Consider the following 25538-nt stretch of genomic DNA (forward strand, 5'->3'; position numbering starts at 1 on the left):
AAAAAATTAGTTATATGCAGTTATGACACTGGCCCACACTGGCCCCCCCTTTGAAGGGCAGAAGATGCATCTCCTACTGGTGCAGTATGGAGATGAACAAGAGAATGCCAGGTCTCCTAAGACAGGTTAACAGCAAAGAGACTGCTGTGAATCGCAGCGGGGTAAGGCATCCTTGGAAGAGAAGGAAGATGGACCAAGGGCAAGAACCAGGATGGTTACTAAAATAGAAATGCCAAACACACATTAAATTAGCTTTCTACTTTAAACACTCAAATACATAGAGATATGGAAGAATAAAAGTGCATATGAAATCATCACTGTCAAACATTTATTGAATAGTAAGTACAGTGGTTATTTTTATGTGTTTAGACCTTAAATTGCTAGTCTCTCTCTCAGAGGAAAAAAATCAAATGAGCAAAAGTTTACTCATCACACTGCAGGGCCACCCCCTCCTCCAGTTCAAAGGAAGTGTCCTCCTTCTTCCTGGGCAGGCTAATCCCTCTACCTGTGCTCCTGTGAATTAATTTACTCATTCAACCAACACCTGTCAGCGTCTATGTACCAGGCACCCCACTTTGTGTTAGGGCTAGAAAGTGGTATGAGAAATGGTCCGTCATCTCAGGCTAGTGGGAAAACTTAGCAATCACAGGACACAAATGCTATGAAAGAGAAGTGCATGGGGTCAGCACCAAATGCCCCAGCTTGGGTTTCCGCTGGCTCCCTTGACAAAGACATCTTTCTCTACCCCAATTAAAGAGTTGAGTATCTCTACTTTCAAATTTAAAACAAACAAACAAAACCCCTCTCCTTCCATCTTTTTGCTAGGAACCTTTCATTTGGGAGGCCAAGAAGAGCTGTTATCTCTCAGCTGTGATGATTCACTTACACACATTTTCTACCCAAAGCCTCTGTCCACGACTTGAACGGCACAGACGCGAAATTCTGCGCCAAGCTCAGAAAATGACCAATTGCCTCCACGGACTAGTTACCACCTGGGCCAGCTGCCTTCATGGGCCAACTGCTCTCTTGATGTCCCGAAATGTCTCTAACTTCTGGATTCGCAGGTAAGAGCCAACAGCATTCAGCAGCCAATCCCATCAGTAGCCCTGCTCTCCCATCTGACTTTCCAGCTACTCTTGAAACAGCACAGGGAACAGTCCCAATTTAGGCAGCTAAATATATGGCACATCATACACACCAAGCTACAGATGGAAAGCCACATATGCGAGGCTGCCGCAGCTCACGCTGTCTTTCACAAACCGACTGACTGCAAGACATATTTTTGGAAAAGAAGGGAAAGGGGAGAGACAGGCTTAAAAAAAAGGCACCATTGACAGTAAGGTCTTTTTCCAAGAGGAGGAAGAAGAGGTGTTTTGTTCTCCTTCTTGACATTTGAAACTCCTGTTCCTCTCACAGGAGTCCTGGGAGGGCTTTGAAGAAAGTTAGAATTTGAAAAGGAATAGATACTGTACATGTATATGTATAATTGAATCACTTTGTTGCACATGTGAAACTAACACAACATTTTTAATCAACTACACTCCAATATAAAATAAAAGGTTTTTTTTTAAAAAAAAAACAGCTATGTATACAGAATAACAACAACAACAAAAAATAAAGTCTATTTTGTCTGATACGGAAAAAAAAAAAAGAAAGTTAGATAACAGAGTAAGACGTCATGGGGACAGGGACTCGGACGGAGAGCCCCAGAGCCGCGGGGATGTCGGGAGCACAGGCTCCACCAAACTGCTGTCCAGGGGCCACAGGACCCAGGGCCACCGTCCTGCAGAGCTGGTGACGAGGGTGAACATATGGCTCTCTGCCGAATCCTTCCCTCCAGCCTGGACACCTGCGATCCATCATAATGAGGATGGACACGGAACTCAGGGCACGAAGAAGCTGTGCTCAAGCCTCTTCCAAGAGGCTGGCCGTTGCCTTTCTAAGAACGACCCTCACTTCTGCGGGCTGGCTGTCTTCTCCAGGCTTGGTATTTAGGGTAACGATTGGTCAAGACTGAGAAGCGACCTACAATGTGTTTTTCTCTTCTTGAGTCTCCAGAAGCAGGACAGAAATGCACTACCACCACCACCTTGGATTCTCTGTCTGTTTCAACCACCAGATTTTGTCACTTTGAGGAGATCAAACGCTACTTTCTTTTTTAATCATGTCAACATCGTTCAAGCACTGCTATATCCTTTTGCAAAATATAAGAGCAACAGATTGTCAAAGTAGAATATCTGGAAATAAAGCATCACCTATAGTTCCACCACTTGCGAATAAATCCATAAATGCTTTGATATAGCATTTTCATCCTCTTAATCTTTTTTCTTTACATAGTTAGGTGTAAACTTTATCATCACTTTCACAGCTAAAATTACAGTTTTGCTCATGACATAGGCTTTGCCCCATTTTACTTAATAGTTACTGAATAAATGATTTTTAGTTGCTATACAACATCCCACTTCAAAGATACATGATTTTACCAGTCTCCTACCGTCAGGCATCTGAGTTGTTTCTATTTTTTCACTATTATAACCATTTCTATGGCGTACATTCTTGATATAAATATTCACCAAGAATAAGTTTTCAGAAATGAAAATACTGGGAAAAGGTGTGCACGTTTTAGAGGCTCTTGATACAAACCGCCTTACAGAATGGTTGTACCCACAGATATTCACATTACTAGGTATAAATGTTCATCTCACCTCACCGTCACCAATGCCATGTATTGCCATTTTTTTAATTATGGCAATTTAATATTCAACTTTTGTTTTCATTTTTAACTGTTTTTCACTTTTTAATGTGTATTTCAGGCACCCGTGTCTCTTCTTCTGTGATCTGTACATATCTTTAGCGCATTTATCTTTCATAATATTTGTCTGGACTTAAGTTTAAGCAAGAACTTATATCAGGCTCATTGTACCTTTAGCCAAATAAAGCAGGGTCTGTTTAGATTTCACCCTTAGCATTTGATGTGTGCCTCTCTGTTATCCAATAATCTGCAAAGGACATGACTGATTCTGAATAAATCTGGTACATAACTGAAGGGTACTAAGACATACTTTTATATCCACACACTTGATGTGAGGCCACACAGTCTGCTATTTTTCATGAATTCCAGTGCAATTTAGTTTGTGGCTAGAGGTTACTGAGATTAATGATTTCATTAAACATGTAGAGAAGGCCAAAGTATACTCCGTACTATTAATAAACTCTACTTACTGACCATCAACATATTCATAATTTGAGGTTCAGCCATGAACTTGAAAATAATAACATGTTTAAACTACAGCCTTTTAGGAACATTGGTAACTAGTGAGAATCCCTAAGAAAATGTCCAGAAATTTAGAGGATTTTAGTAACATAATATTATCTACGTGAGAACTGTGAAGGCTCCTTTCAGAGAAGCACACAGTCCTCACCCTGAGATCAGCCAACATACCCCTGGGCTCTGCCTGACACGCAGTAGACATTCAGTAAGTGTTTGTTGAATAAATAACTGTCCCAGGGTGCCGAGCTCACTGCTCCTGACCTGACTCAGATCGCATCTCCTGCCTGTTCCCTGTGTCCAGCTGAACCCCAGGCCTTTATCCCTGTTGAGCCCCTTGAACTCTGCAGCTCCTGCCCTGCTTGGGCCTCCATGCCAACTGGTGCCAAACCTTGCCTGCATCGGGCCTGACACCCCAGTTGGACCAGGTTTTGCCCTAAAGGCTTTTGTCCCCTTCAACACCAGCTGGAGGCCCAGCTGTGGTTTGGTCTCACAGCGGGTCCACCCTGCAGCCCAGCTCCCAGGCCTCTGCTGATGGCCACTGACCAGCGATGGCACACACGCTTTTGGTTTCTTATGCTTGAATGTTTGGCCTCAGACTAATGACAGCGTGTTTGGACGATGATTCCCAAACTGGAAATTCGTTTTTAAGGCAGTCAGTTGACTATGGTCAGAAACACGTAAACAGAGATTTTTTGTATTTCTGTCTGTTGAATTAAACTTATAGTAAAAATAAGATGTGGGTCTTCCTTTTTCAGCCTCTGTTCTACTTCCCCGCCCAGTGTCTGCCCATAATAGTGTCTCATATAAGAAGGACATGATTTAGCACTTACATATGGGGGAAAGAGGTTTGACATCAATAAATACCACTGCTGCCTTAAATTCCCTTTTGAAAAAGCCATGATGTAGGTACATATGCTCCTGGTAGCTTGTTCATTACACACTCCGGAGAAATGCCTATGGAAGAGCCCAGGATTCTATGGTTGGACCCAAGGAGTTACCACCTCCCAACATACTCAGCTCCACAACCCCCCCACCCCCACCCCCTGCCCCGCCTTCCTGTCCCACGGCTGCAGCCTCGGTACAGGAGCCTTCGCCACCTCAACTGTTTATAATGCCTTGTCATTAGTCTCCCAGCCTTCACATTCTTTTAAGGACAGAGGTTATGTCATATTTATTTTTATTTATTTATAAGTAGCTTTATTGAGATATAATTCACCTACCAAACAATTCACCACTTCAACCACACAGGTCCCTGTTTTTACTATAGTCACAGAGTTGTGTGACCACTACCTCAATCTCATTTTAGAGCATTTCATCTCCCTGAAAGGAAACCCGTACCTATTAGTGGTCACTGCTCATCCCCACCTACCCACCCACCCACCTACCTGGAGTCCTAGGCCACCAAAAATCTACTTCCTGTCTCTACCCATTAGGTGGTTCTGGACATTTCATGTAAGCGAATTATACAATATGTGGTCTTTTGTATTTGAATTCTTCACTCAGCATCATGTTTTCAAGGGACATCTGTGCTGTAGCGTGTATCAGTACTTCATTTCTTTCTACGGCAAATACTTTTGTATGGATAAGTCACATTTTGTTTATCAGTCCATCCACAGGTGGACATCTGGGTTGTTTCCACCATCTGGCTATCCTGAACACGTTTTTGTGTGAATGTATGCTCTCCTCTCTCTTGGGTTCATACTTAGGAGTAGAACTGCTGGGTCATGCAGTAACTCTACATTTCCCATGTTGAGGAACTGCCAAATTATTTCCCAAACGTGCCGTGACTCCCAGCCCACTCCAATATCCCCTCTACCCTGCTGTCATAGTGACCCAGCTGGAAAGCCAATCTAACCACTATTAAAAATGGTCAACAGTGCCTATGGCCTGCAGGCTAAACTAGAAACTCTAAAATGCATATAAACCCTTGATGATGTTGGTCCTAATCCTTCAGGGTCGTCATCTGGCCACACCTCCTCCCACCCAGACCAACATCCTCCTACTTAGTACTCCAGCATCCTCTGACTGCCTGCAGGTCCTCGACTGCCCCAAGCTTTCACACGCCTCCGGGTTCTGCCCATGTCACTCCCCCTGCCTGGAGCACTCCCCCGCCCAAGAGCACATGCCCTTGACCTGAGACAACTCGAATCGTCTTTCAAAAGTCTTTTCCGTGATGCCCTTTCTGACCCTGCCACCTACGGCCAATCTCTCCCCCCTGTACCACTTGTTTAAGGTGTGACTCTGCCGTCATCGCCTGTGAGGGGCAGGGACCTGGCGTGTGACTGTGTCCACCCCTAGCATGGACGATGCCGGCACAGAGGGCACGGCCAATGGATGAACAGACTGAACACCCAAGTCTTTCAAAACCTCAAAGCATAACTCTCCCGTTACCCATCTATTCCTGCATTTAAGAAGCTATGACGCTTCAGGTCACGCCGAACATAATCACTTCCTCCTGGAACTTCATTTCCTCTCGGCTCTGTCCTCTACCTTCAGCATCCTCCCTACAAGAACCTGCACGTGACGAAACCTCACAAAATCGTGTTTTCCAGACCAACTGATAAACCAATGGAACCTCCAAGGATAGAAAAGTCTATTCCTTCCCTTCATCTACGTCCACAGCAAAGACGGGGGGCTGAGGGCAGAAGGAGAGCCGGGCAGGACGCAGGCCAGCGCTTCCAAGATGGAGCCACGCCCCTTGGTGTTTTCTCTTCCCCCACCTCAGCTCCTGTGAGTCCTACAATGAGAATAAAGTCATTGGGCAAAGGCTCAGCGGCCCTGCCAGCTCATCTCCCTGCGGATGCCGACTTCTGATCAGCAGCCTGGGTGGGAACAGATGGAGAGAGAGGAGAGATGGTTCACCGACCCTGGTGACCACTTACAACTCTAAGCAAAATATAAAAGAGAATCTCATCACTGTCACCCATATGCTCCCTTTCCCTGGGTGAGTCGGATGGGGTCTGACTTGTAGTGCAGGAAGCGCTGGCTGCTGCTGACAGAAACATTTACAGGGCAAAGGAAATGGGGGGGGGGATCCCCTATCCACAAGTGGGCTGCGTTCAAGAGTGCACGTGTAAATCGCTCCGAAGGCACAGGAACACTAGGATCTGTGGTGGTGACGTCCTCGGGCCAGCCACAGGGCCCTGATCCACCACGCGCCTGCGGAGATGCACCCAGTGCTGTGAACCAGCCCGAGTCCACGGCCGTGAGGTCCAGTCCCAGTTACGGCTCCCCAAGTCAGCACGACAGACATCGGATGGGACAGGGGACCATCCCTCCCTCCCCCACAAGACCGGGGACAAGGGGCACTGGCTGCAGGGAAGGAAGGAAGGAGCCAGGTGACAGCCAGGGACAGAGCCCCAGAGGAAGCAGCAGGACAGGACACAGAGGGGAGAGCACAGCTTCCCAGCGCTTCCAAGTCTTGGCTTTATTTCCTAAACAACGGTCTGTGTAGAGTGACAAAGAGGTGGGGCGGCAGGTGCCAGCTTCAGCCACCAAAGTGTCCCCAGGCCTGCGGGGACGTGTGGGAGAGGGTGGAATGCAGGAAGAAGGCGAATGTTTGATGTGGGAACAGGACAGCACCTTTCCCCCATTTCCCCTTAACTCCCCCCACCCAGCTAACACAGGACCCGCATCAACACCAGCAGGAGGGTGACAGGGATCCCAGGCAGACCAAGGTGAAAGGCAGAAAGGGATGGAAAACAGTAACCCCAAGTTCTGACAATGCAGAAGGCAGGGATGGCTCCACACGCCAGTTTGGGGAAGTGTGCTTGGAAATGATCGATTGTCACAATACTGTTACTTTTTATGATCGTGTGACATTTGATAGAAGAAATCCAAGTGGCCAACACTGAAACATTAAAACTCAAAGAATAGACATATGGTACCAGATAGGCTTAAGCAACCTGCCATTTCTCTGATTCATGGCCACAGAGGAGAGACCACGGCATTCAAGGTTTCCGCTCAGAGGACCCAGGTGTGGGATGCCCCAAACTTCCCGCTCATCAGCGAGATCAATGCAATTCAGCGCTTTTAAACTGTTGGCTTGAGCATGATGGGTGAAACCATCAACAGATTGTGAGAAGAGGTTACTGATTCATAGAGAAATGGAAGCAGATGAAGTAATCAATAGATCTTAAATTATTATTTTAAAAAGTGGTTTCACACTTCTGCTTCCACTCCAGGGTATGATGAGTTTAAAGACACATTGCTCACAATGAAAAAGAGCCAAACTCCCTTCAAATGCAGGACTTTTCTGAACTTCGTGGAGAGCTGAGGCCACAGAACAAACGGCTGGTCCCAAATCTGAGGAGAGACAGGAGCCTGCAGGGAGGGGAGAGCAGGGAGCGCTGGCCCAGAGGGGCGGAGGACATGGGGCGGAAGAAAGAAGGCTGAGCACAGGCTGGCGGCACGGGGACGCCCTGGGGCTCCAGAGAATGGAGAGGTCTGTACCCCCGGCTCTTCCTCCAGAAGCCTCCTCGGGTACTCACAGAAAATCAGAGCCTTAGAAGTGTCCACGAGGTGCAGGCCCGGGGGCGGGGGGCTCTTTCCTCCTGTCCCCCTCTCTGGAACCAAAACCTATTGTTGGGGAAAGCGCAACAAACATTCTCACCCTCAGGAACTGGTGAAAGTTCCCTGCAGCTGGGGAGGGAGGAATAAAAAGCCTTATTCCTGGGGTGGGACAGGAGACACCCCAAGAACCAAAGACCTGGTAGGACTGAGATTTAATCAGAACATCAGAGACAGCTCCACTCCCCACTGCCCTGCAGTAAGCGAACAAGCTTGAATAGCAAGTGACAGCAGAAATGCTGGGAGGGGACAGGACAGGAGCACAAGCAGACCTTCCCCGAGGGGTCACAGGGCTGGACGGACAGCCCTCAGGCAGAACCACCTCCACCCTAACACAAGGTATGACCGAGGAATTTGGAGCCTGGGATGCACTGAGGGTAACCATAGCAACCACAAACCTCAAGCCCCGCCCACTCCTGCTCCCGTGCATGCATACACACTGCACAGGAAAGGGAAAAGTGTGCCATTTCCAGGCATAGACACTATTTATCTCAGTCTCTACTAGCTACACCAGAGTCAACAAAAGTTATGAGGTTTGGAAAAGACAAGAAAAAAATCCAAGACACAAAGCAATCATCAGAACCGGACTCAGAGATGACACAGATGCTGGAGTCATCTGATAGGGAATTTAAAATAGCTATGATTAATATGTTAAAGGTGGAAAAAGTGGACAACACATGTGATCAGATGGGCAACTTCAGCAGAGAGATGGAAATGATCAGAAATAAATGGAAATGCTAGAAATTAAAAGCGCAGTAATAGGCATAAAGAACGCCTTGATGGGTAGTCTCTCTGCTGAGGAAGAATCAGTTAACTTGAGGTGGGTCAATGGAAGTTACCAAACACAAAGAGAAAAAAAAGTGAAAACAAAAAAGAAACAGAACATCCACTAGCTGTGAGACATTCACACAGGTGGAGTCCAGAATGAGACAAAAGGCACGGGGCAAAGAAGGACTGGCTGAAATACTGGCTCAGAATCTCCCCAAATGAATGACAGACACCAAACCACGCAGCTAAGCAGTCCCGAGAACACCAGGCAGGAGAAACACAAAAACGAAGCAAAGCTGAGGCACAACCGAGGAGACAGTGCCGTACCAGCGCTGCTTCCCAGGGCTGCTGCCTGCACACAGCAGAATGTGCAGAATGCTGACCGCGGGGAAGCTGGGGAGAGGCAGGCGGGAACCCTGCGCTGTTCCTGCAGCTCTCCTGTAATTCCAAAATGACTGCAAAATACAGCATTTTTTAGAAGTGGTTTTGGTGTTAGGTACTCTGTTGAGAATGTACTAGTAACACCCAGGGCAGAAAATGAAGATAACTTTCTAAAGACGTCCTCTCCGCTCATCCCCAACCTCTGGCATTTATGTTCTTGAGTTTAGAGTTTAAATCTGATTTGTGATGGGTCCCAGGAACCCAAGTACTCTTTATGGTATTGTTTTGATGGAAAATATCCTCCCACAAACAGCTAATTTACAATGGAAATTGAAGAGCCGAGGTGAGAACTGGGTACCTTGGGTTTTCTGTAAACTTTCTTCCACAAGGTTCGAGCCATCTCTCTTATACACACGGACTGGGCAGGGTGTACTCAGAGACAGGAGCTGAATGGGCCGCGGGTCTGGTGCCCCAGGCCCATGCTGCTCACCCGGCACGGGGAGCGGGAAGCCGAGCCCCCAGGGCCAGCGGGGTCGGGGGGGACCTCGAGGGAGTCAGACTCTGGCCAGGCTAGGCTCCCGAATGGGAAACACCACTGTGAGGGCTTGCAGCCACTGAACAGGGAAAGCACTGTGCACCCATCGCTGCTGCTGGATGTGGTGAGGAAGACGAGCTGAGTCTGATAAACCAAGAGCGACAGAGGGAAAAGGGTCCGCGAGCTCATCGCACGGCCTCGGGAAGATGACAGGGAACTTCTGGATGGAAGAACCCGAAGACTGCAGAGGGGAAAGGCTTACAGGGGGCAAGGCCTTGGGTGCAGAGGATGGCGCACGGGGAGGAGGGTCAGGGCAGGCAGGAGAGCTGGGCACTGGGCGAGGCGGGGAAGGGCAGGAGAAGCAGCGGGAACAGAGCTGGCAGGCAAGCTGGGATCAGAAGGCGGGCGGGGGCCCCCAGGACTGCCGGCACCGTGGGCTTTCATCCAATCCAGAACTCACATAAAGTGCGTATGTTGGAGAAGAAAACAGGACCGTAAACCCCGTCTCTTCCCTTAAGCACAGGACACGCCCGCCACCCAGCTCCCTGACAGCTCCCGACTGGCTCTTCTGCACTCCATCTTCTCTCCTGACTCGTCAGCTCCCACCCCTCTTCCACACTGCTATAGGAGTCTCAGAAGAAACGCACCCCGATCAGTTCAAGTAAAGCGTTTCATGCTGAAGGCGCCCAGCCCCGCATGACCCCCTCCCCTTAATTGAATGATGCGGCCCCTCCCGTGCCGCTGTCTGCCCGTCTCCCCCAGGAGCTCATGAATTTCCTTCTCTTCCTTTAAAAACTTCTTCCCAAGAACATTTATACAGCTCACCCGGGTGGGGCCTCTCCCAACCGTCTGCACCCCTTGGACGTGCTTTTAGGTTTCCCCCATACCATCCGGGACCAGAGAAGCGTGTGGACAGGTCAGAGACCCTCGGAGGTCCGAGGTGGCATGGCCAGGAGCTACGATCTGAAGGTCTGGCATCTGGGCCCATCACTTGCCACCTGAGTGGCCTGGAGGCTGTTACTTAACCTCCGAGTTCCAGACTCACACTGACAAAACGGAGGTAAAATGAATCCAGGGTGCTGGTGGAAGAGGGGATGAGATGAACCAGTGCTGGTGAGATGTCAGGACAGGGCCTGGTGTGCAGACACAAGACCAGCTACGATAAACCACGGGGTCCCCATCTCCGACCACGGGACCTCCGAGATGCCACCGCTGCTTGAGCACCTGAGAACCACAGCAAGTGTGAGGAGGCGGCGGTGGGCTGAGCGGGACTCAGGAGCTGAGCTCACTACCCACCGCCCCCCAAATGAGGGACCGTCTGACTACAGATCCAGGCGGCCCTGTGAGCTAAAGCCCTTGGCCCAGGCCTCAGGGTCCTCGTGTCCAACATCCCCAGTGACTCTTGGGTCCCGCCTGCTGGCTGGGCTGATCTCCCCCTAACCCCACCCCGGTCCTATTCCCCGGTCAGTCGGCTTTCTGGCCCCCGCCCTCTGCTGCCATCTGTTCCCCTCTCGTTCGCCCCTCCCCGTAACCCCGTCTCCCCTTCGAGGCTGGCTCAGGTCCCACCTGCTCTGAGGTCTCTCCCGAGCCCCAGGGGCCTTCAGGCACCGATTCTGACACTCGGACCAACGGCCACTTTCCACCACTGAACCTCAGTCACTGAGAGCTTTGTCTCCCCTTGTGGGGAACCGGGTCCTTCAGGCCAGAGACCTGGCTTCATCCTCCTTCCCCCGCCCCTCAGGCCACTGGGGACGTTCTGCCTGCAGAGCAGGTGTCCCGTCCACGCACGTCGATTAAGCCTGGGCACTGGGCCTCATCCACGACCCCGCAGAGGACAAACTCGGGGTCTGGCTAAAAAACTATGGCTCCTTTCCGCAAACACCAGCTCCTCCCCAACGTGGCTGACAGACTGGGCCCGCTGGGCTGCACCCCTTGCCTGCCGTCTCCCCGCCGCACCTCCCACGGAGCCCGAGGCCCGGGTCCAGGCCTCCGCCCATCGCGCCTCTGCTCAGCACTCCCGCTAACGCAGCCACGTTCCTCCGTCCTGGACGTTCCCACAGCATCCCCAGCTCCCTCTTACAGCACATCCCTAGTAGGAAACGCGAGGCAGGAAGAACAGTGACACCTCAATTTAAGAAAAATCCCCTGGGAACAAAAGTGCTTCAAATGAGTCCAATAAAAAATTCTAACAACAAGGTTATCGTAAAACAAAGTTAAGACTTGCCGGTTTCTGCAGTCTTGCTAGAAAGTACTCCACACGCACAGGATGGGTGTCAAACCAAGGTCGCGCCTGTCCCGGTCTGCCGCGGGTCCACAGAGCTGGCCTCAGCGATGGTGTCAGGCTGCACAGTGTCCTAGTTCCGTCTCCCTGCCTCACCCTCCCTCCTGGCCTCTCTATTCGGCGGTAGGACTGGCTGCCCAGTTTGCAGGGACCAGAGCAAAATGGAAAGGTAGGGCCCCTTGTTCACAACTTACTGAGAATTTCAAACTATTCTGAGACAGCAGAGCACCTCCCCTGGCAGGAGGCTCAGCCACTCCCCAGAAGGGGGGCTAGGGTCCCGCCCCCGCAGAAGGGCAAGGCCGCTACCCTCCTTCTCGCCAGCCCCCCAGGAAGAATCCCTCCATAGTGTAGCCTCAAAACATTTATTGGCATTTAAGCCTCTTATCTCTGATTTCAGAATAAAAAGCATTTCTCCCTCTTTAGGAATGTAAAGCATCAGCAAACACACGAGGAGACCTCAGGGAGGAAGCAGACAGAAGGAACGGGCTGCAGTGACAGAGGAAACTGACACCACGCAGGCCCTGTGGGAACTGGACAGTAAACACGCATGGTCCTTCCGTGCACGTGACGAGAGGGCAGGTGGGAAGGGCTGTCCTGGGTTCTACGGCCTTCGCCTCCCTGGAGATGCTGGCTGAGAACTGGGGCCCCGCTCAGGACCTGAAGCCCTATGTCCTGCCCACAGCAACCTCCCTGCACCACTGCTCTCTTCCCTCCACACCCCGTCCACTGCGCGGAATACCTGTTCTCCCTTATTTCTGCACCAAGATCCCCAAGCGCCCCCAAATGCCCGGCAATGCACCTGAACGCCTGCCTTACCTTTCCTCCCCAAGTCACAAAGGAGCATCTCCCTGAAATGCACGCCGAGCATCACGGTCCCGAGCACCCGGGTCTCCAAGCACCTGCCCTGGGGCTGGACTCAGCTTGTCTAGAAAAGCTTAGCAACATGGTCACCGGGCATCCTTGGAGGTTATGCGGAGGCACCAACAATGGACATACAAATCTCCAGGCCCTCACCCGGTGCCTCAGCCACCCAGGAAGCACGCGGTCTTGGCTGTGGAGCCCAGGAGGTGGGAGCTTACTGGGCAGGCGGCGGTCACTAAGGCTTTAGAGCTATTCCCGTATCCCCTTGTTTTAAGACGCGTCTCAGGGTGCCTTCAAAACCTTCAGTTTCTTGTGGCTGGTGGCTTGACTCCATCTCACCGTCAAATCAAGTCTTTTGGCGTCTGAGACACTCTTGCCACCACTAACCCTGCGAAAGCTGGAGGAGGGGAGCTGCCCAGGCCGGTACAGAACCTCCCCATGGAGACAGCAGACACAGCACCTCACACAGGACTCACGGTGTTGGGGGTTTGGGTTGTAAAAGGGGAATAATTCGGGAGGCTAAACTTTTATGAAATGATGTCGAATGTACGCCCCGGAGCTCTATTTAAATGTACCATCAAAGCCCCAAATTGTGCCACTCAGACTTAAACAGGAGCCTGTGTATCCCACACAGGAGTCATGAACCACAAACACAAAGAGAGCTTTTCTGTTCACTTGAGGAGATGAACAGTTAGGTTTCCGAAAGCACAGGATCTGATCATGCTTTTCTACTTTATCTTCTTTTCCCAGACTGTTGTACAAAAAATTCATGTTATTATGTGAGAATCCAATGCAAGAATCAGTGCCAGTGAAACATCTGGTGAAGGGAAGCTGGGGCAAATGTTGTTCCCTCTATGTTTCAGAGATAGATAATAATTCAATCAACATGGATAATAAATTAGATGGCCATCAATAGGCATTCGCCCTCCGCAGGCTTCACAGAACTGTAGGAAGTGGCCATGGTCAGAGCAGACCTTACAGATCATCTGTCTGAATCCCTTCTTCCACAGAGCAGAATCCCAAGGGGTGGGGCATATCCTGTCACCCAGCAGAGGGGGGGCAGGACACCCCTCAGGGATGGTTCCTCGGCAAAGCCAAGAAGAAAGCCAAAGCAGTGCTTCGTATTTTGCAGAAGGTTGGGCCGGGTGGGCCTTGGGGGACATGAAAGTCAACTTCTCCCCAGCCACCAGGAGGTGAGGGGTCTGGGTCAGAGCCACACAGCCTCTGCTGTGTCATCACGTCTCCTGCCCCACGGTTGGCTTTAAGTCTACTCAACTGTTATCATCCAGAAGCATCCCACAGGGTTTTATTATTATTCGTTTAAACACAAAGAACCCCCATCCTTATCACACTAGTTCAGGGTTCAGTGAATCCGTGGCCCTCGTGTAGAGCTCTCTGAGGGTGTGGAACCCAGGTTTGCCCATGGACTTCCACTCAACTGCCCCAACGTTTAGACTACTGACACCCAAACACAAAATGGTCTCTCCAAGGTTATGTTTAAAAACCCAAATACGTTATGTTAAAGATACACTTCATCCTTACAGGGTCCCATTGCTTGTTCTCACGCGTTATAAAACACAGATTACAAATCAGACCCTTCCGTTCCCTTCGTTCTCCTCAACTAGGTATAGGTCAAAGAACCGTGAGCCAGGACTGCAAAGGTCTTCAAATGTAATTCAGTCCAACCACGTCTCTGATGCTAGAGTCATGAATTATCACCTCCTGGCCATCCAGCTGATGACAGAATCCTTGCAGTGACGGGAATCCCACTTTGCTCCGAAACATCACTGTTTGACAGTTACTCCTTTTGCTGAATTTAACTCTGCTTTCCTGCAGCTCCCTGACTAGTGAAGTCTTTCATGATGCCCCAATTCCTGGGAATATAAAAGATCCCCTCCACCATCTTTTGTGATAAGAATGAAAAAGTGAGATCAACTATGTATGACAGTCAAATATATAGAAACATATTTAAAGTGTTTGCGTCTATTTACTCATCATATGAAAATAGCTGATAAGACTTTCCCCAAACTTGGAAGGTGTGTGTGGACTGATCTGCCTTCACACACAGGCTGTGTTAAGCCCCACGGGGCAGCATGACAAGAGGGTTTCGGACAGAAAGTCAGACATACCACAGAGCACCTCAGCTCAGGGACAAGAGGCCCGAGTCACCGAGAACCACAGGCCTTGCACTTTAGATCCTGTACACAGAAAAGCGGACGGGGATTTCAAACATGAATGCAGATTAAAAATCACTGATTTGTAATCAAGTTCTTTTGAAAGTGCTTTGCGCGAGGGCAGCTCTGGCAGCGTACTCCACAACGAGGGTTTCCTTTTTAAGGATGTTTAATGGTTTTCCCTGGGGGTCAGCTAGGCAAGTAATAGTTGTGGAAATGTTTCATAAACTCTAAAGCACTACATCCTCACGATACTTTAAACGCTTACTGAGTGCTTACCTTGTGTTTATACTTGCTAGATCCCTAGTGCACTAGGCACTTTTAATACCTCATATAAATCAGTAAAATCCTGACGTCGGTGAACGAAAACCTGTCACTTGCCATCCGCCTCTACAAGGATGAGGTCAATAGCCACGGCAGCCGCTGACCTTCAACTCACCCTGAAAGGAGTTCAGGGTGGAGATCAGGAACGAGGCCCTCTGTGCTCTGGGAAACACTGGCAGAACAGGCCTTCAGATAGAGGTTTTCAGGAGATTTTATGAGCCCAACTCTTGCATCTTCTCTTATCTAGAAAAGCACTAAAATCATGAATGGTGACATGTGCTCCTCGTGAATGGCAGCCACCTTCTGCCAGAACGTGTGCTTCACTGCACGGACCCCCTTCACCAAAGTCACACATATGCTGACCCCCACCCCACCTCTTCGGATCAGTTCCTCAGAGCTGTCTGAGATGCTGTCCTGGGCTACCGTCCTCATTTTGTCCCCAAATAAAATTTAACTCACTACTCTCACATTGTACTTTTTTTTTTTTTCAGTCGACAGACCAAAAGCTTGATCTTGCAAAAGATTTCTTTACCTAGTCTAGGTATATGAAAAATGATAATATACCAAAATTGCATTAATTTACAGTTCACATGTAAAGGGGAAAAAACTGTAAGACAGGAAAGCGTTCACAGAGAACAGGCATAAATAGCAGAGGGAGGGTTTCTGGTATGACTAAAGAGGGTTTGTCTTCCTACAGGCTGATGAGATGGTCGTTACAGAACCCAAGTAGGGAGCAGGGTAAGGTGGACAAGCCATGTGTCTGGGAAGTATCTCCTTTCCGGAAACAGGAGGAAGAGCTGGATGCCCTCGAAGGCAGTTCCTCTTCCAAATTATTAGTTGATTTTTGAATCAGTAACAACGGAAAAATTGGCAAGAAGAGTCTTCCAAGAAACTCCAAGACGAGGCTGCTTTCTTCTAAAATTGACACAAACACAATTAACACTAGGTTGTTCTGTGCCCATGAAGAAAGGTGAGGCATTCACTCTCCTAGTTTCCAGGTACTCTGCCCACCTCTACAATATGACCTAGTGGTTAAGGACGTGGATGCTGGAATCAGACTTCTGGGTTCAAATCCCAGCTCTGTCACTTGCTAACAGAGCCCCCTTAGGTGATTTACTTAATTAATCTGAGCCTCCATTCCCTCACCCCGCAAAAGGGGTCACTGCAAGTGTAAAGCTCCCAGAACAGAGCTGGGCGGACCTAAGTGCTACAAGTACATGTTCGCGACTACTGTCCTGGCCGGGGCCTGATGACAGGGCCCGGTCTCTAGACGTGCCTGGGAGAAGGCATAAAACGAAAACTGCCTATCACACTCTATTTGGGATTCAATATTTCATGTTTATATTTTGTTTTCTTTCTTTTTTATTGAGAGCAGGAAGTTCCACCTTCTGCCAAGAAACAATGAACCTGTCCACTCAGTTACTGCAGTTTCCACAAGGAAGTGAGTGGAAGCAGCTATTTCTGAAAAATACAAAAAGCCAAGCCTTGCCTTCAGTCGCTCATTCAGAGCTGCCTATGCGTCATCCCCAAAGCCACCGCCAGCCTCTGCAGCCGGGCTCTGCCTGGGCCCAGACCCGGGTGCCCCTCCGACCACCTTCCACCCCCTTCACAAGCGGGCCAACCTTCGATGAAGTCCGAGGCCGTGTAAGGACGCTGGTCGGGGCTGCTCTCGGCCGGGCTGTTCAGGGCCTCCACGGCCAGCTGGATGACCTCCACCAGCTCATCCCGCTTGTCCTTGCGCACGGGCTTCTCCTCGGGGTGGCGGGTCAGGCCCGTCTCCAGCTGGTACACTTTGTGCAGGGTGAAGCTGTCAAAGGGCACAGCGGCATACTCGGTGGCCTGCTTGACGCCGGTGTGCACCTCCGCCCTGTCCACCTGGGAGCGCAGGAAGGCCAGCAGGTCGGCCTGGGCCCTCCCGGGGGGGCCCGCGGGGTCCCCCGTCAGACGCTGCGCGGTCCTGAGCTGCTCGCTCCTCTCCCGCAGCTCCTCCTGGAGCTGTGTGATCTGCCTCTGGAGGCTGCTGATGTAGTCGCGGTGACGTTCTTCCCACTCCTGCATTGCCGCCTGGTACCCGTCCTTCCCCGTGGGGCCGTTGGCCCGGGGCAGCCCCAGCTGCTCCTCGTCGCCCCTTGGCGTGCAGGCCAGCATGTAGAGGACAGAGACGACGCAGCAGAGGAGCACAAGCAAGACCACAACCCGGGAGACCCAGGTGAGCAGCCCCCGGCGCACCATCCTCGCTCAGGGATCAGCCACGCGTCCAGCAGCCACGGCGTTCATCCCAGACCACCCGGCCCGCGAGGGGCGTCCCTGGACTAGACCACAGGGAGCACACGTCCGGGGGTCCCCGAGCTGCTCTCATCCATTTCGGTCTACACAGCGTCTTGTTCCTGGGAGTCCACCACCAAGGGCAGCAGGTTCCTGACTTCTAAAGGATGAACTTCCAGGCAGAGGCAACGAGTCAGGGGAACCGTCCAAGTTGTCACGCTCATTCCCATCATAGCCTTCCAGAGGGAACCTGGGGAGACCAATGACAATAACACTTAGGACAATAACCCCCTTGTGTTCACCACGGCAATCAATAATCAATATTCAATGGAGTTTACGGAAAATGCTTACAACAGGTGATTAAATATTGTTCAGTGTTTCTAAATCAGAATGCAAATATGCATCTGCAGAGTAGCGTACACAAAGAACAAAGGATGCGGAAAAAAGATTGGAAGAAAACATGGCAAAATGTGAATTCTCTCTGGGTGGAAGGATTAATGGTGATTTTTCTGCGTCTCTGTAATTTTCTCTATCTTGCAAATTGTCCACAATGGCACATGTTATTTTCATGGTTAAAAGGAAAAAGCAAAACTTGAATGACAATGAAATTGCAGAACAGGGCCTTCCCAGCACCCGAGGATGCAGACAGTGAGCATCCCGGGCTCCTGAGGCCACCCAACCAGGGTAGGCCTGCAAGCTGGCTCAGGGTGGTCCTCATGCTTTCTGATGAGGAAGTGAAGAAGCACCTGGAGGCCCAAATATGCAAATGCTAAGTGCGAATGATAACACTCAGAATGCATCCGGACAGTTGTTCCAGGACAGGGGATGATGAGTTTACCACAGAAAGGGATGGAGCTGGGAGAAGTAGACCAGAAATACTGCTTTGTCAGGACTCAAACCCAGGACGCCTCTGCTCAACCTCTGGGAGCAATTTCGTGTCCTGGCGGCTCATCAGAAACACCCAGCCAGACCACAGGGCCTTTCATCCAACTCCACCGCCCCCCCAAACAAATGAGGAGCCACCTGGCTCTCACCCGCTGTCCCCTTCCCCCAGGAAGCCCCTCCCTCCTCCACCCGGCACTCCTTCCTCAGTGCCCTCCCTTCCTTAATCCCCTTTCCTCAGCTCCCCTGCCCATCTGAGCCAAAAAAAAGAATGATAAATGGATCAAATAAGATTTCTTGTTGTAGGGAGATTTTAATAAAACTTTCCTAGATGCATCTTTTTATATCACTTCTCTGAAACAACCTCCCTGAGGGTACTGTGTCCTGGCCATTTTATAAAAATTCAACATTAAAAAAATCCCCATGAAAACTAAATTACCTTTTTTTTTAAGGTTTTTTGTTTGTTTGGGGGTTTTTTTTGGCTGTGCCTTGCAGCTTGTGGGATCTTAGTTCGCTGACCAGGGGTTGAACCCAGGCCTCGGAAGTGACAGCACAGAGTCCTTACCACTGGACCACCAGGGAATTCCCTAAATTACTTTTTACAGCCTTCACCCGACCTAGAAATCCAGATTCTCACCTCATTTACTGGTGGGCTGTCCCCTTTACTGACTGGAAGGACTCCAGTCAATTAGCAACTTCAGGACCCCTGGGAGTAGGGAGAGATGATCCTTCTGGCATCCTCCCTACACTGAAAATACCGTAAACAGTAAGGCTCACTGATGGTCTGAGTAGTCACCTGCCATGTCCTATGGCCACACTCTCGAGTTCCTCTCCTATTTCCCTGGTGATGTGCCTCTTACATATATCACTATGCTATCAAAATAGTTTATTTCCCAATTTTCCTTTAAAATTCAACACATAACATTCTCTCCAATATTTCCCTTGGCCTGAGGATTTTCTCTCTCCTATAATTTAGCACAATACACGGTTATCAGTGCTGAGTTTAAAGTGTATGTTTAGCCGTGGAAGCCTTTTCTGTCTGATGAAAATCTCAGGCTTTGTATAATTACTATAATTCTGTGATTTAAAACATCTCAGCTTTGGTATTCAGGCACCTTGCTGTTTTTAAGGAAATCGCTCCAATGAACTTATTATATCCAAGTATTAAATTACCAGTGAAGACATGTTATCATGTTATGCGGCTACTTTAAAGACTTTTACTTTAAATGGACTGTCATTAAAGACAAAATAAGCAAATCAAATAACAAAAATGGAAGGTTTAACACCATTTGTTGTACTGTGGAAACAAAGTATGCAATCTTTCTAACATATTTTTAACGGAATAATGGTTATGTTTGCATAATAAATTGAAATCACATTGGTTAACCAAAGCAATGTATTAAAGCAATGGCTAAAGAAGTTTAAAACTGTACAACAATTATTAGTTCTGTTCCGTAAGTCTCTTGAAAGTCTAGTCTGGCTTTTGAAATTCACTAGTATAAATTTCAAAGTTATTTGGTATTCCATTCTTCTGGATGTAAAAGGAGAAAAAAACAGATCTAGGAAGAAATGACTTTTTAAAAGTAATAAAAGCCGTAAAAATCACTGCCAAAGGAGCAGTGATGGATTTCTCCTTTTAAATGTCAAGAGCAGATAATGTATGTTAGAAACAAAATTCTAGATCTTTTAACACACAGTGTTTTGGGGATGTTTCTAGCAATCTAACCTGTAATGATAATAGTAACACCTGGCCACACACTTGTCTGCTAGAGCCAGGAGGCTCATCCTTCGCACTCTTGCTTCTGTGGAGACATTGGGTTTTTCATCTGCAGCAAAGATCTGACCTTCCCAGCTCTACCACATACAGGAAAGAATGGCCTCAATGAGATGTAACCCTGACCAAACGTACAGCCAAACCGCAAAGGTACAACCTCTCCCGCTCTCTGCAGAGATGCTGGGAGAATTAAAGAGTTAACTTTTATAATGTGTTTACAGCTGCAGATGGAGAACACCATGTAATTACCAAGCACTATTACAAGTTAGAGACGACAGTGAAAATACAGCTGTACCATCCCAGCAGCATTGTGCTACTATTTTAAAAACTTAGAAAAGGCACCCAGATTTCAGAGGAGCTCCATCTTTGGGGTGGCTGGAGCGCGAGATACAGCCCTGTCAGTGACCAACGTTAGGAAGTGTGGGTGAAGGGAGGTGTGTGCTCCTATTTTTTAACCACAGAAAATCCCTCGTGCTCATCAGGTGTCTTGCCACCTACACTTTAAACGTCCATCCTTCTCAAGCGCTTTCCCCAGTGCTTTCCTGCCTCTTGCCAAATCCCCGAGGATGTTCTGTGATGCACCTTGTCCAAAACACTGAACTTATTGATTAGACTGAAGAGACATCCAAGCCCAGCGGTTTTGCTGCCATTCTTACAACCTCTCTGGGCAACAAAACGGCGGGTGGAGGCTCCTCCACGGTCCTCTGTGAAGGGAGAATACGCTGCAGAGCAATGCTTGCCAGATGCCCCAGGGTGAGCCAACCTAACGCAGCGCTACTCCCCAAACTCTCAGGCTGGACAAGGGATCTAAGGACAGACCGAATAACCCTAAGAGCTCTGCCCTGGGGTGTACAGGTAGGGGGCTGCATAAGGAATTTCTTTCTGAACATTTAAGGAAGAGAGTCTGAAAGAAGCAGGGGGCCCTAGGCCAAGGGGTCCAGCAATGGGTGGGTTTCTCAGACTCCAGGTGCAAAAGCTGTCCGGCAGCCCTGACATCCTGACCAGACCAGCAAGCATCCTGGGCAGCCCCACATCTCCAAATAACACAACGATGGCCCAACCATAGGACAGAATCACAGTCCATGCCATCCAGGATACTGTCATTATTCATCCTTGCTGTTACTGAGCATCTATTGTTATTATACACTGATAAGTTGTTAGAGGAGATGAAAAGCGAACCAAGCACAAATTCCATCAGCAAGTTCATGAGCTTGTAGAGGTATTAAGCCCTTTGTAAATAACTGTAACATGAGCCCCCAGCAGGCAAACGTCATTAAAACAAATACAAAGTGTTAATGCCATGCTCCCACCTACCAAATGTGTGGGCGGGGGGGGGGGGGGCGGGGGGGGTGTATGTGGGGATTGAGAAGAAAAATATAAATAAATAAATTTCCAAATGAGAAAAGCTTAAAATAAATGTTAGGAATCAACAACATTCGTTAAAATAAGATAGGCAAGTGGCCAAAGGTACTGTTTATCATTTCATCTTAAGAGTGGAAACTCTTTGAGAGTGAGACTAAGACAGGTCTAAGTTTGGTCCAGAGTCTGACACCCAACCAAAATGAGGACAGTGGAAATTAGAACTTCCACAGCTAGGACAGAGGCACCATTAGGACGGCTGTACTCATTTCACTCTGTAGACCCCAGGGGACGTTTTGGTCACGAGGGCTGTGACTGTGACAGAACGTCCATGAGAGGCCCATAAATCATGAGGCCCGCAGGACATGCCCGGCTGTGAGATGCTGTCGGGGCAGCGGTAGGCGGAAAGGACGGTGGCTTTGCGGCGAGACCAGGTCGGGCGGCACTACACACCACAATGACAGGCCTTGTGAGTGATAAAGGAGACCATTCAGGGAGTGGCAATAAATTCCACGGGACAGCTCCACCCTGTGCACACACACAGCCAAAATGGATGGTGGGGAAGAAAACCAGCAGTGTGTCCTGAGCCAGGAAGTGGCGGGCCAGGGCCCCAAGGCCGCTGTGTGCATCGGCTCCTCCTGGGCACAGACAATCAGCTCTTTGACGGCAGGGGCACAGCTAACCTTCAGCGGCAGGATTAGCTGTACTAACAAAACATAAATCGAGGTCCTATCTCCTGGGTAAACACACCATCCTGAACGTGTGTGGAGAAGGCAACCTGCAAAGATTCTTATTCAGAGATGTTCTCGGAAACGTATATAAAGTAACTCTGTACACTTCACCCGGCCTCAGCGCTGCATTTAGAATCCCCTCCGCCTCCGTTTGGCCCCCAGGACGGCCTCCGCGTCCCTGCCTTCCCACCACGGTGTCTACCTCCCCCCATCAGCCCAGGGCCACACGGCCGGAGTGGGGGGATTCTGCAGAATCCAGCAGAACACGGACCAAAGCCACTGCAGGAGACGAAGACCCCCCCAGCCCCGAGCCCCTGCTCGCTGTCTCCTGTTCAGATTCCTCCTAACTGTTCTCTGTCTGGTCTCTTAAGAGAGACGAGCGTCTACACACAACCTCTGCAGTGCCGCCGCAGGGTCCACAGCAACCTGGCTCTTGTGCACACCTCTGCTTCAGAGCGAGACGCTGCAGAGAAGCTAAAGCAGCCTAAGGATGAGCATAGTCTCCCCAAACCACACCCCCGGGGGCTTCGGAGCAGGGCTCCTCGGGCGTGGCAGACCTTTCCGGAACGCAGGCGTCCCTGCTCCACTGGGGCTTGAGTCAGCACCCATCACGGGCCAAATGCTTTATCCTCTGGGTACTTCTGACAGCAGCCGGGGAGCGGAGGGAAGCCCTGTGTCACTGTCCACACAGGACAAGGTATGGGCAAGCAGGGGGGCACAGGCCTCCACACGCCATCACAGCATCAACGTTGCCGCGAAGCGTCCTCGTGGACCGCATCCGCCCTGACACCAGGCTGCCCGGCCCGAGGCTCTGCCCGGACACAGAACCAGTCTCCGAGGGTCGCACTCCTCCTTCGCCCTTGGCACTCGGATCAGGGGTCTCCAAACTGACCAACATAAACAGCACGTTCCAGGCAGGAAATAACTGGTGGACGAGCACCACATGTTAACGTGCTCATTGATAAGTCAGAGTACTGTTGTAGTATGTATTGCCAAAACAATACCCCTAAAATAACGAAAAAATTGTTTTTAATGTCTTCTCACCCTGAGGAACCGTCCCAGGCTCCCCAGGGACCCGCTTCCAGCTCCCAAGTAACTGCCCTCCGTCCTGAGTTTCATCCCAGTGTCCCTGGGACAGAGCTGCATCCCCGCCCACCCCAGGGCCCCATCACAGGTTCCCACTCCTCAGGGTGACCTTCCTGCCTCTGGACCTCCGGCTCCATCCCAGGGTCCCCAATACCTGCTCCCCAGACACTGCCTGGGCCCTGCCAGGTACATGCTTCCCGCCCTTCCAACCCAGAGGACCTGGACGTGGCCTTCAAGACACCCTAGAGGGTCCATTCTGAGGTCCTCCCTGTAACCAGATCTGGGAGCTGGTTCCCCATGGCCCAGAGGGACCGAAATCCCCTCATCTCTACACTGCTCTGCAAGAATCATTGGTTCCTTTTTCCCTACTTGGAAGCAGAAAAAAGGAAATGTGGAAAAAGAAACTGGGGTCTGCTAATCAGAAAATGAACACACGGAGATTAATCACAGCTCTGAAAGCCAAAAAGCCAGGAAACAGGCCCAAGCCCTTTCTGCTAGTCTCTTTTGATTTTGGTTTCTAATTCACTGGTGAGCCTTTGTAGAGAAGAATTGAAAGAGAGGGTCTTCCTGAACACACGTAGATTTTTCTATTCCCCGGCCCTTGCCACCTCCAGCCTTGTTTCAGGAAGCATCTAAGGAGGTCAACCGGCACAGGTGGCAGCCATGGGGCCTGGGGAGTGACGAGAGAGAAGGGCACCGGTACAAGAGGGCAGGACTCATGCTACTTAGGATAAGCTGAATCAAGAACCTTTTCCCGCAGGAAGATGCCCCAAGCAGACATGCAGACCTGAGTCAGCTGTCCAAACCCTGCTGAGAGACCTGCCCGGCCTCGGTCTGCCCCGTCCTGCGGGCTCTCTGAGGATGGTGGGGTCACCCTGCCCCCAAAGCGAGAGCCCCAGAAACCAGGCTCCCAGTACCTCCTGATGCTCAGATTACATCGCTTAGAGAGCATCTGCTCCAGGCCAGACACCAGACTAAGCACTTTATAAACATCTCATTTAATCCTCCAAACAATCCTATGAGCTACGTCTTATTATCCCATTAAAGATAAGGAAACTGAGGTTTAGAGCAGTGACGTAACTCACCCAAGGTGCACAGCTGGCAAGCGGCCAAGCCTGGTTTCAAATCCAGCTCAGTCTGATGCTAACCCTTGCTCTTACCCAGCAGGCTGTACCGTTCAGCACCCTCACTAATCCCGAACTGCCTGCCGAGACCCGTTCCTCGTCTTGCACCCAACCTGTCCAATTTTTCTGGTTTCTGAATGCCTAGTGGATCTTGCCTGGCCCCTCAGATGTAGCATAAAGCAATCTTTTCTTCTCTATATAGTGTTCTGCCTCCCCACTTAGCTGTGGTTTGCATGTCCACATCCCTTACCAGCTCTGCAAACTCACACCATCCCTGGAAACAACGCCGATCCCAGCTGTGCCTGGTGTGAGCCTTGCTCTTGCCCCTCGGTGGGCTCAGGACAGAACACCCCCTGCGACATCCAAGGGCTTCTGAGCAGATGTCAGAAGCTTTCACCCACTAAAAAGCCTCCTGGCAAGTGGAATTTCTTCTTTGAAAGAAGAGAGACAGGACATCTCTCAGTGGGCTAACCAAGCTGCTGGCTGGCCTCACCATGAGTTCTCTCCTGCCCGACCCTGGCTTCTCCCTTCCGTCCTCCAGAGCCTGGCAAAAGGAGCTGCCCATGCAGTGCCACGCACCACGAGTCCCCTACCGTGCTCCCATGCAGGCAGAAGTCACCCCGACCACCGGTGACACTGCTGGAGACTCAGGGAAGTGTGCCGCTGAGGAGACCAGGCCCCAGCTTCCAGGGAAAGGCGCGCTACTGATTCACAGGAGAGGGTAATTAAAAGTGAGTGGTGCTCGTGCGCCCCTCCAGCTGAGAAGCAAGCACAGGGCCCCAAGCAGATGCTGGGTGGAGCTGCTGGGCAGCAAAGGTCAGCTCCAAGGGTGGGTCGGAGCTGTGACTCACCCTCCCTGTGCCGTGAAGGCTGAGGTGGGCTCAACTTCAGTTACAGCGAGGGCAGCGCAGAGAGGGAAAGCGGGGCTCTCTGCTTCCTGGTAAGATGATCCGTGTACCTCATTAGCAGATCAGAGAAGGAAAGAGGAGGATGAGAAATAAGGTTCCCCAAATGCCCCCACCATGTCCCAGCCAATGCCTTTATAACACTTCTAGACACAGAGCTCCCAGAGCAGGTGAAAGTCCAAGACAGGGACCTGGTGGCCCTCCAGGCAACCCCAGGGGCTGCACTGAGGACCTTCCGAGAATCACTG

General features: G+C 50.2%; 1 protein-coding gene across 5 annotated transcripts in view; it reads right to left on the minus strand.

Moving 5' to 3' along the window:
- Window positions 1–25538, minus strand: part of CSGALNACT1 (chondroitin sulfate N-acetylgalactosaminyltransferase 1) — a 321855-nt gene that overhangs the window by 66897 nt on the left and 229420 nt on the right. For all 5 annotated transcript variants that reach the window (XM_033415382.2, XM_049704197.1, XM_033415384.2 and 2 more), the window contains exon 3: window positions 16787–17679. In XM_033415382.2, coding sequence (XP_033271273.1) covers window positions 16787–17396 — 610 coding nt within the window. In that variant the 5' untranslated portion in view covers window positions 17397–17679. The remainder of the gene's footprint in view (window positions 1–16786; window positions 17680–25538) is intronic.

The sequence above is a fragment of the Orcinus orca genome, chromosome 21, assembly GCF_937001465.1.
Source record: "Orcinus orca chromosome 21, mOrcOrc1.1, whole genome shotgun sequence".
Classification (NCBI taxonomy): domain Eukaryota; kingdom Metazoa; phylum Chordata; class Mammalia; order Artiodactyla; family Delphinidae; genus Orcinus; species Orcinus orca.